The sequence below is a fragment of the Tachypleus tridentatus genome, chromosome 13, assembly GCF_004210375.1.
Source record: "Tachypleus tridentatus isolate NWPU-2018 chromosome 13, ASM421037v1, whole genome shotgun sequence".
NCBI lineage: Eukaryota > Metazoa > Arthropoda > Merostomata > Xiphosura > Limulidae > Tachypleus > Tachypleus tridentatus.
This window is the reverse complement of record NC_134837.1, coordinates 69,380,134-69,392,232: the sequence shown is the minus strand read 5'-3', so window position 1 is coordinate 69,392,232 and position 12,099 is coordinate 69,380,134. Positions and strand designations below refer to the sequence as shown.

General features: G+C 37.1%; 1 protein-coding gene across 2 annotated transcripts in view; it reads left to right on the top strand.

Moving 5' to 3' along the window:
* The first annotated feature begins 1,850 nt into the window (after positions 1-1,850).
* Positions 1,851-12,099, top strand: part of Nup75 (nuclear pore complex protein Nup75) — a 69,451-nt gene continuing 59,202 nt past the window's right edge. For both annotated transcript variants that reach the window (XM_076482363.1, XM_076482362.1), the window contains exon 1: positions 1,851-1,904. In XM_076482363.1, the coding sequence (XP_076338478.1) occupies positions 1,869-1,904 (36 nt within the window). In that variant the 5' untranslated portion in view covers positions 1,851-1,868. The remainder of the gene's footprint in view (positions 1,905-12,099) is intronic.

Below are 12,099 nucleotides of genomic sequence, written 5' to 3'. Positions count from 1 at the left end.
GAGATTCGAACCCCTGACCACCTGACCATGCTGAGCTCAACATGATCTGTACAGTTACTGAAGGTTGACTACCTGGCCATGCTGGCCCCAACATGATCTGTGCAGTTATTGAAGGTCTGATCATTTAGCATTTGCACTTTTAGTTTTTGCTTTCGCTTGGTTATTTGTAGTTGAACACAAAGCTACACAAGGGGTTATCTGTGCTACAAACACCACGATAATTCAAAACCAATTCTTAGTGTGATAAGATGGCAGACTTACCCCTGTATCAACTGGGAGGTAGGGCTTTTGATATAAGTTAGTTATGGATGCTCAGTACTCGCTAAACCTAAATAAGCTTACCTGGTGTCTTGTCGTAGAAGAATTTTGTAATAGCTTTAAAGTAGACATTTCACATTAAAATATTTTTAATAAATAAAAGAATGTCTAAAGAAACTGTTGAAATCCAAGATCTATGGTTATTCCTAACTCTTTTAAACCTGCAATTAGGTTATTTTATCCAATCCTAGGAGTGTCATTTAGTCACTCCACTATCCAGCACCAAGAAAAACAAAACAAAAAAATAACTACTCATATCACTTTCATTAGTCTATATTGATGACATCGGTTTCTAATCTGTTATATTCTATCATCTTTAAATGCTACCTATAGTTACTTTCAAATCCGTATTTCATTTGTATTTGTTCATACCACATGATATGAAAATAACAGAAGGTACAAATAAAGTTATAGTAATAAAATCACTACTGAAGAGGTAAATCATATTATGAACGAGACATGCAGAACCATATTTTCGAGGATAATAGTTTCTTTGCAGATGTTAATCTATGGTTTAAGATGGGCGGAAAATAAGCATTTCTTTTGCATTTTTCTTTGCGAATTGCACTAAATAAATGTTAGAAAATAACAAATTGTCAATTTTAATCATTTTTGAAACAGAATTATAATTATTATTTTTATTGACATTTGTTGTGAAGATGTTCACTTTATACCTTAGTACTTACCAGCTTGAAAAGGGTTAATGTATAAATGTCCCTTTAATATTCAAATACTCATAGTGTAGTATCAGCTCACTTGGTATATCAACGCTAGAAACCGTGTTTCGATAACCATGGTGGGCAGATTGCAGATAGCCAATTATGTAGCTTTGTGCTTAATTACAAACAAACTCTTGGTAGACATTTCAAAAACTTACCCATAAGGATACATTCGTTATTTGTAGCTGTAATGCCAGATATTTCTTTGCATGCAGTCATCCCCGATTTTCCATTGGTCTCTCTATCGATCAAAATATGTATGCAAATCAGTTATTGCTTTCCTGACATTGAGCTGACATTTGTTCATGTATTTAATCGAGTCAAGTGCTCTCCCATCTATAAAAAGCATCAATCATTATCATACGTTCTTGAGTCAAACTGTTCTAGGCAGTTTACTGCCCAGAACATTTAAAGAAGTGGTGTAGATTTTCCTTACCAGTATCCTTGAATATTGGGTAAGTTATTTCATTTCGCCGGCAGAGAACTGTAGCTGATGAAACAATAAATCTCTAGTGATGTCTCTGAGAATACAAGGCTGACACACTATTAACGCAATGGATACAGATTTGTACTGGAGATCGGAAACTCGTGGTCTAGAACCTCCATTGGCAATATGGCAAATCATAAGTTAACTCTGCACGATCTCAAGCTATGAAATGATCCCATGTTGTTTTGGTAATTCTTAGAATAAAGATAGTTCATTCTTTAGCTTTGTTTTTGACAAGAAATAAACAAACGAATTATCTTAATAACTGGAACAAGTAAAGTATTTTAGTTTTCCTAAAAATATTAATTTATCTTAAGAGATGGCGCTCAATATTACTTCTTAAGATGGCGTTGCAGCGGGAAATTGATTATTCACGTGGTGTAAGTATTTGTATATTACTAAAACTATAAAGAATGTTTAATGTTAATCTTTATTATAAAAGCTAATTTATTTGATTTCATTGAATTTTATTTGGACGCAATATATTTGTTGATTTCAAGTTACGAGTTTGAATTCTCAAGCGCCTACTCAAGCGAGAGTCAGGCTGTCTGAAAATTATTTGCACCCTGTGTAACACTATTATTAGCACTACAACATATATTCGTATATAGTACGTAGTACAATTAATATTAGTTAATCAGTAGAAACTAGTATTAGTAGAATGTTAACATTAGTTTCAACAACTGTTGTATAAAGTAATAGTTTGTTGGGCATTTCCATCTGTCCACTCCCTTTATGTCGTAACAAATTGAAAAATATTTGCTCTCCTTTGAGGTTTAAAACCTTCAGAAAAAATATGGTTTTGGTGCTTTATTTTGTGTATTTTACTTACCACCAAGGGATTAGTAAGGTATAATTCAGGTTAATTTCAATATTTTGAAAAGGATTTAAATAGTCTGTAATATCACTAACATCTTTCTATGTAAACACACACAACAAAATATTTAAAGGCTTAGTTACAGATTCTGATTTTAATTTTTGAAGAGTATTAAATCGTTGCTAGTTGTTTAACACAATAAAATAATATTTAAGAAAAACAAGGGACCTGTTGGTCCATCTTGGCTGTCCCATCCTTCATGCCAAACTGAAACAATTAAATAAATATATTAACAAATTTTAAAGTCAGCCCTTATAATTCATATATCTATTAAGTTTTCATTTAAACTCCCTCAAATTTACTGCCTCTGTAATTTGAAGGCAACCCATTCCAAAGTCCAACAACTGTTTTAACAATAAAACTGTCTCAGCCGAAGATGACTCTTACCCTGCTAAAATTTATACTTGTGTCTCCTCGTCCTACTATTTTCACTATTAAATATAAAAAAAAGATTATTCATTATCACTATCAATTCCTTTTAGTCTTAAACACCTCAGTTAGATCTCTCATAATTGTTGTTTTTGGTTTTTTTTTCCAAGAGTGGGGCATGTTAACAAGCTGCCTTTTCTGTAGTCTATCATTGCTAAATTATGGATGACTAATGCAGATAGCTTTCAAGTAGTTTTATGTGAAATTCAAAACCAACCAAACCTTTAGTTCTTCCCTTGATCTATGAAGCTAGGCTTACTGTTTACATGTTCAAAGTATAATTAGTAGTAGATTCAGTGGGTAGACACTGAACTGCTTTTATTTCATTTTTGCATAACTTTCTCTGCTTTCTTTAAATGAGTGTCAGTCTGGAGTACATCACTTTTATCATGTTTTATTGTTGTGTTATTAAATTTCTCTCTCTACTCTGCTTATTGTTTTTTACCACACAAAACACCTAATATTCTATCTCTGTCATAACATTTTGGGACAACTTTTAACCTCTTGGTTCATCTTGACTTTTTCATCTTCTACACTAAAATAATTTTAAAAACCCAATACAAAATCATAAAGCCAGCCTTAATCATTTATATATTTATCAAGCTTCTTTCTAAATTCACTTTAATTTACTCTCTCTATAACATCTGAAGGCAACCCATACCAAAGACCAACCACTTTGTTTGAAAATGAAACTGTTTTAGCTGAAGACTGCTCCTACATTGCCTAAATTTATATTGGTGTCCTTTATCATTACCATTCTCATTATTAAAACATGAAAGAAGATTATGTGTGAATACTTTTAATTCCTCTTACAATTTTAAACACCTCAATCAGATTCTTCCTATCTTTTTTCAAAAGAAAACAATATGAGAGATTTCAGTTTCATATGATAACCTTTCCATCCCACATACCATTTGAATAACCCTCCTCAAAACCCTTTTTCACAATTCAATGTCTTTCCTGAAGTAAGAAGTCCAAGACTAAACATGATACCCCAAATAAGACAACAACTAGAAACTCAAAACTTAACTTGAGTATCATAATTAATTATTCCATATACTAAATGTTGATGAATATCCTGTTTACATGTGTAAGTCTTTACTCATATTTTCTTTACAGATTTCTAACCGTGCTGCATGCAAAACCAGAGGATGACATAATAAGTCAAACTGATGCTGGCTTACTTATGTAATGATTGTCTTGGCACCTAATCAAATGATTTAAAGCTACAGTCTTGCTGTTTCTATTTCCTGACACCTAGCCTAAGTTTGCCACCCAGATTAAATAGGGATCATATCTCTAGCATAGCACTGGGAAGTGAAACAGTTTTGTTAATTACAATTACAGTAATCTTCTGTACTTAGAATCTTACAGCGTAAATTACTAAAATGCACATATCATGGGTGTATTGATGTTCAGCGATAAGTGTACAAAACAACTTTTTCTATTGCCTGCTAAGTTTTACAAACAAAACTGTAACAATAAGCAGAAATTGTTCAGTTTTCTAACACTACTTTTGAAACCTTGATGCATTTTATAGTTTTGAACAAGCCATCAGTATCCTTTAAGAGCCAATCAATCACCACATTAACATTCTATTTATTCTTAAAATATTTTTTAAACATCTTTGCTTTCTTAAAATGGTCATTAGTCTGAATTTTGTAAACCTTTTTTGATTTATATATGTATATTTTTAAATCAAATTCCATGCTTCTGTCCTATCTGCTAATTTAAACTTGTTAACACTCCTACGAAAAGACGTTTCTAGTCCTGATTTCTCCAAGCCCGTTTCCCTGGCTGTGGTTTCGCTAGATAGTAGATAGGGATAGTGGGAATCTCGTTAATCCATTCATTAATGGATTTAAATGGCAATTTCATTTAAATACAAAATTATTAGCCTAATATTAATAACCTTTTAAGTTGCTCTGGGGCCTATTAGGCCCCACTTTTTGTAGGAGTGTTAAACATGAGGTGTTTGTCCTTCACTTTCTCCTTTGTGCTTTAGATAGCCAATTATGTTTAATATTCTGTTATCCTGTCCTCTTTTTCTCTCGATGTGGATTCCTGTACATGGTGAGGGGACCTCCCTGAGAAGGTTCTGTTCTTACAGTTTACCTTCTCTGGGATCTAAACATCCACTTGCGTGTTTGCCATGCATAGTAACCCAAGAAGGGGAGGAGAGAATCCTGGTGGTTGATGGATCCAACTCCAACACACCACTTTGGCATTGAATTCCTATAAGGGCAGTCTTCAGGTGAACCCCCATCCCCCCAGGATCAATCGGGTAGTCCATTTGGGTCAGTGCCATCTAAGTACCAGCATAGGACATCCACAAAGGGTGTTGTGAACATTGTGCCTGACACTGATGTTCAGGTATTGTGCTCACGAAACCCTGGCTTTGCTGCAGTGCCCTTAAGGTACTATAGTATGTCTCTTTGTAGGGATCCATGGTGGGTGGGGTCAGAGGGCACCGAAACATTTTCAATTTATTATGAATATTCCTAAAACAAAAAAATAACACAACTTGAAACCATCGAGAAAAACCCAACTACTGGAAATGACCACACAGCCTAACTCACTACTTGAATCTGTCCTGTGATTCTTAACTTTGCATTCCTTAAGTGACAAACCTTTAGTACAGATGTCCCCATTTTTTATTCAGAAGGGCTTGCTAGCTCCCCAAAATTGGTAAAAAAGCTACATTTGGGAGACATGTTAGTGGCAACATCTTCATCACAGCATTCTAAACTCCTCTTGACATCAAAGGGCTTGGAGGATGTACCCATTGAAGTTATTCCTCATTCCACTTTGAATACTTCCAGAGGAGTCATAGTTGAAAGAGACTTAAGGATTGTCACCAAATTGGAGATCCTCACAGGTGTCACAGCAGTACACTAAATCTTCACTCGAACAGATGGAATTCTAGAACCAACAAATGTTCTAATACTAACATTTACTGTACCATGTCCTCCCACCACAATAAAAGCAGGATATCTGAATTGTAAGGTGAGACCTTATATTCCAAATCCTGTACAATGTTTCCATTGTCAACGATATGGTCATTCAAAACAATCTTGTCGTGGTTCCTTGACCTGTGCCCGTTGTGGTGGTAAAGACCATAATGCCAACTTGAACCACATTGTATAAACTGTAATGGTATGCATCTTTCTTATTTTACCTCTTGTCCTAAATGGGTAGAACAAAATGAAGTATAACGTCTCAAGACAGTTAACAATCTCACTGTTATCACTTATTCCATCCTGAACTTATGCTGCTGTAACCCATTTTACTACTACAGTAGGAGTCCAAACACACCTTACCCTATCCCCTACACAGTCTTCATCAGCAAATCTTAATGAAATACTTCCCAAAATCAACACAGTTCACGAATCAGTGTCTCCTGACCACACCTTCCAGTCATTGCCAAACTTCACCTTGTTCATGTTGAGATGTTTCCATGGGATCTCCCTCTCTTGATACCCTAAAAATTAAACAAACTACTCATCCGTGCCCTCAATCATTGGTACATGTACCGATAAATTCAGACCTGACCATTTGAGCTAGAGCAGGATCCATGGAAGGCAAAAGATCCACATCCAATAAAGAAAAAAAATGTGGTCGCAATCAGGACTCTTTACCTTCTTCTCCTCTGAAATAATTACACATGGCCACACTAATCCAATGGAACTGTCAAGGTTTCCAATCAAATGTGACTGACATCAAAGATCTGATCATCCCATACATCTTTCTTTGCAGGAAACATTTCTACAGCCTACAAATACAGTTACTATGCGACACTTCATTATACCAGAACAACAGGCTATGTATAGGACAGGGATGTGAGGGAGTTGCATTGCTGGTTGATCAGCATGTGCCCACCCAGTCCCTGTCATTGATCACGCCTTTGGAGGCTGTAGCCATCCGTGTCTCCTTGGGTTGTTCCATCACTATTTGCTCTCTATACCTTACACCTGAAACACATTATAATCAATTAGACCTCGATACTCTCATTGAGCAACTGCCAACCCTCTTTTTAATCCTGGGAGATTTCAATGGGTATAATCCTCTGGGATGGCTCCCATATTGATATGAGAGGGTGTGCCATAGAGCATATGCTCCTGAACCACAACCTGGCTCAATTCAATACTGGCTCTTACACATATTTTCATGTATCTAGTTAGTCATTTACAGCTATAAATGTTTCCGTCTGTTCCCCTTTGCTACTCACTCACTTTTCCTGGGAGGTTGACATGAATCCACGAGGTAGTGATTATTTTCCCATCTTCTTACGAGAGATTGGCTGTGATCAGTATCACCCAATCCATGTACCTCAGTTGAAGTTGGTCCAGGCCAACTGACTTTCTTTCAGTACTCTCTTGGAACTTGATCCTGCCATCTTATGTAAATCATCCATAGATGATTGTATAGCAGCAGTAACCAACAGTATTATACAAGCTGCTACTCGATGCATCCCTAAAATCTCTACATGTTCCCTATGGCATCCCTGCCCTTGGTGGAATTCTGCCTGTTCTATAACAATAAAACATGCTTGGGATAAATTTTGAAGATACCCCATGCTCTCAAACCGCATTGCATTTCAGCAAGCCCGTTTGCACGGGCTTGGCAAATTAGACGTCAAAGCCAGAAGGAATCTTGGATTAAATACACCTCCAGCATTTCTTCAGTCATCAGCACAAAAGTTATATGGGATAAGATCAGGAAGGTGAGTGGAAGATATACTTCTGCCCCCCTCTCTATCTTAATATCTGATGGCCATGAAGTTCCAGATGTACAGAGCATTACCAATACTCTTGGGGACTTCTTTCGTGTATTTAGCTCTTCAAATTTATTCCCTTCCTTTTTAGCCATTAAAACACAGGCAGAGCATCTGCCTCTTTTGTTTTCAACTGACCATTCATATGACTACAATTGCCCTCTTACACTGATGGAACTCAAACTTGCAATTTATTGGTCTGGTAATACATCAGTCGGACTTGATAATATACATTATGAGATGTGATGCCACCTTTCCCAGAACTCTCTTACTATTCTCCTAGCTGTCTTTAATTGGATATGGCAGGAAAATGTCTATCCAGATGCTTGGAGATAAGCTATCATACTCCCTATTCTGAAACCTGGGAAGGATCCAATGATTCCTTCGAATTACTGTCCCATTACTTTGACAAGTTGTCTCAGTAAGATCTTAGAGAGGATAATCAATGCCTGCCTCATTTGGTTTCTTGAATCAAACAACCTCCTCTCACCTACTTAGTGTGGGTTCCAAAGACAACGCTCTATGATAGATCACTTAATTTGCCTTGAAACATCAATCAGAGAAGCCTTTTTAAGGTGACAACATCTTGTTACTGTTTTTTTTAATTTAGAAAAAGCTTACGATACAACATGCAGATATGGCATCTTATAAGATCTTCACTCGTATGGATTGCGTGGCCACTTACCCCTTTTCATTCAACAATTCTTAATGAAGCACTGATTCCAAGTCCATGTGGGCTTAACACTTTCTCATTTTTTTTCACAGGAACTTGAAGTCCCTCAGGGATGTATTCTGAGTGTCACACTTTTCATTATAAAGAATAATGCCATCAGTGAACAGCTACCCATTACAGTTGCAAACGGTCTTTTTGTTGATGTCTTGTACATCTCATGTCAGTCATCAAACATGAGGTTCATTGAATGGCAACTACAAACTGCAATCAATCAGATACTGAAGTGGACCATGGCATATGGTTTTAAACTATCACCCTCTAAAACCGTTTGTATACATTTCTGCCTCAAACGGGAATCTACCTAGATCCAGAACTCCGTGTTGATGATGTATTTCCTATCATCCCTGAAGCAAAGTTCTTAGGTCTTATATTTGATTGTAAATTAAATTTTATATCCCATGCCAAGCAACTTTGTATCAAATGTTTAAAAGCATTGAACATTCTCCATGTCCTCTCTTCTACTTCTTGGATAATTGGATTTCTCCTTGAATAACATTGCAGTTTCTTCAAATCAGCCTATTACTATCTCCAATTGTAACCTATCTTTGAGTCATCTGAGGAAAGCAGATACACGCATTTGGAAATATCACTCTTTCTTTGCTGAACATCTTTCATATGATCCATCCAATCCTATATATACAGATGGTTCAAAAACAGGTGACTCAGTGGGCTCAGCCATGGTTTGTGACAGTTCGATTGTGGGACATAGACTCCCTCCTACAGTTTCTGTTTTCACTGCCGAACTGTATGCCATCTCTCTTGCCCTAAATCATGTTGAGCTAATGCAATATACAAATTGTACAATATATACCGACTCACTCAGCTGTCTATTGGCCATGGAATAATTCCATGACAGTCACCACCCTCTTCTCATTAATATCGAAAACAAACTGGCCCATTTTTCTCTCTCATCTGTATACTTCCAATTCTTTTGGATACCGAGTCCTATTGGTATTTGTTGGAATGAGCTGGCCGACAGAGCAGCGAAGTCTGTCTGTTCTGGATCTATCATCCCAATACCCATTGTCGTTGTAGTGTTTGTATTGTAAATATTAGTATAATTTATTGAGTTGATTCAGTGGATATTATTTGAAGATAATTTATGGATGGGTGGGTGGGTGGGTATATATATATGAGTACACACATGACATGCTGTTTCAGTGTAACAGCTCACTGAGGTTCTATTAAGCTTTACAAAAATTTTAAACATATGAATACATGATAAACTTATGACTTTCATATTTTGTTTAAGAAACAGATAATATTCTAGCATTATTGTCTTTCTATTTAGAATTATTTACAGAGATTTATGAAGCATGTATTCTGTGTGTAGCTGAAGCATTTGTTAGTGTACACTTGTTTTCAACTGGATCTGTTGTTATTTAAAGGTGTTTATAAATAGTCCCCCTGTTCTTTGTTCTCTGTCATTACATTTATATGAAAAGTTTTATTCATTAATAGCTATCACAACCAAAACTATAAGAACCACTACCTGAGAATAATTTCTTTTCTTTCTCCTACTGTCTCTCCTTGACAGTTGTGAAGTTGTCATTCATCTCTGTCACTACCTTTGTTTCAAAAGTTTCTAACTTTATCATTTTACCCCTACTTCAGAAGTTTCTCATTCATCTTTATCATTACCTCTTCTTCAGTGGTTTGTCTTTCATCTTTATCATTAACTCTAATTCAGTGGTTTGTTTGCCAATTTATCATTACCTCTACTTCAGTTGTTTGCCTTTCATCTTTATCATCCCCTTGGTGTGGATTGCTGTATGTGGTGAGGGGACCTCCCAGGGAAAGTTCTAAACATTCACCATTGTGTTTGCTGTGCGTGGCAACCTGTGAAGGGGAGGAGGGGATCCTGGTGGTTGAGGGGTCCAACCCTAACACGTCACTTTGGCCTTGAATTCCTGTAGATGGGCAGCCTAGGGGTGGCCACCCTTGGGTCTGTTGGCTGGTCCATTTGGGCTAGGGTCAAACAAGTACCAGTGTTGGATGTTCTTAACAGGTGTTGTGGACATTGTATCTGATGCTGCTGTTTGGGTATAGTGCTCACGAAACCTTGGCATTGCTGCAGTGTCCTTGTTTGACATTGTAGTGCTTCCCCTCGTAGGGTTCCATGGTGGGTGAAGTCAGTGAGCACCAAAATTTCCCTTTTTTATTATGAATACTCCAATTAAAAATCTTATTAAAATAGTGAAAGAACAGTCTATAGGTAAACGACCACATCTTAAAGATCCTGAGCAGCAAATCTCACCATCTTTACCACCTGTTGTAAGTCATTTTCTTATATTGCATTCACTTTCAGACAAATCTTTAGGGCAAATGTCTCCCTTTATCATTCAGAAGGGACTAGAGGTTCTTGCTAGCTCTCCAAAGTCAGTAAAGAAGCTTCAATCTGGAGACATATTGGTGGAGACATCCACATCTCAACACAGTGAACTCCTGTTGCATTCAAAGGCCATTGGGGATATACCTATTGAGGTTACACCTCGTGCTACTTTGAATTCATCACGAGGAGTTATTGTTGAGAGAGATTTGAAGAACATCCCAGAGTCAGAATTTTTTGCTGGTAATTTCTTGGTGGAAACTCCACCCAAGGAGTTTCTGCAGTGAGGCATATATCCACATGCAAAGATGGAATTATGGTGCCGACCAATGTCTTCATTCTGACATTTATGTCACTACATCTGCCCGCCATCATCAAGACAGGTTATCTTAATTGCAGAGTACGGCCCTACATTTCAAACCCTCTCTGATGTTTCCAGTGTCATTGGTTCAGTCACTCGAAGATGTCATGTCGTGGTTCCTTGATGTGTGCTCATTGCAGCTGCAAGGACCACAATGCCTACGAGTGTGAAATGGACCCTCATTGCATTTATTGTAATGGCTCTCACCTATATTACTTTTATTCTTGCCCTAAATGGTTGGAAGAAAAAGAGGTGCAGCATTTGAAAACAATTCATAACATTATTTATCCTGAGGCTCGAAAATTGCTGCTCACCACCTCACCTCGGATATGCTGCTACACATTGTTCCACAACTACAGTGTGAGTGCAGACAGATCTCTCTGTGCTTCGAAACAAATGAAAAGTCTTTTGATCTCCATGGTTAAAAATGTTGATGAATCAACTTCAGGACCTATCTCTGTTCCTTACATGCATTCCAACAAACCCCAAGATCCATATCCTTTGGTTCCAGAGACAGGTATTTTCTCAGATACATTTTCTGCTCCCACCCCAAGGTGCAAAATGATCATTTGTTCACGTCCTTAGTTACTGGAATCCCCTTCCAACAGCAAAGAGCTGTCTAATCGACCCAGGGAAGGATCCATGGAGGTTGATCAACCTCCCTCAAATAAGGACAGTAAGGAAAAAAGACGTGATCATAAACAGAAGGGTTCTCCATCCAATTCCCCTAAACATAAATAAAAATGGCCACCTTGATACAATGGAACTGTCGAGGTTTACGTTCTAATTTGGATGACATCAAAACACTGATTGCTTCCTATCATCCTGTATGTCAGATCAAGACTCGGGCAGAGCAATCATCTCTTTCCTTTCAAGCTGATTGTCTCTATAACTATAAATCATCCCTTTACACTGGTGGAACTCAAACTGGTCCTTCATCGGTCTGACAGTACACCAGTTGGACCTGATGATATACACTGTGACATGCTGTGCCATCTATCTTCTTCTCTTGTTATTCTTCTGATTGTTTTTAACTGGATCTGGCAGAAGAATGTTTTTCCTGATGCCTAGC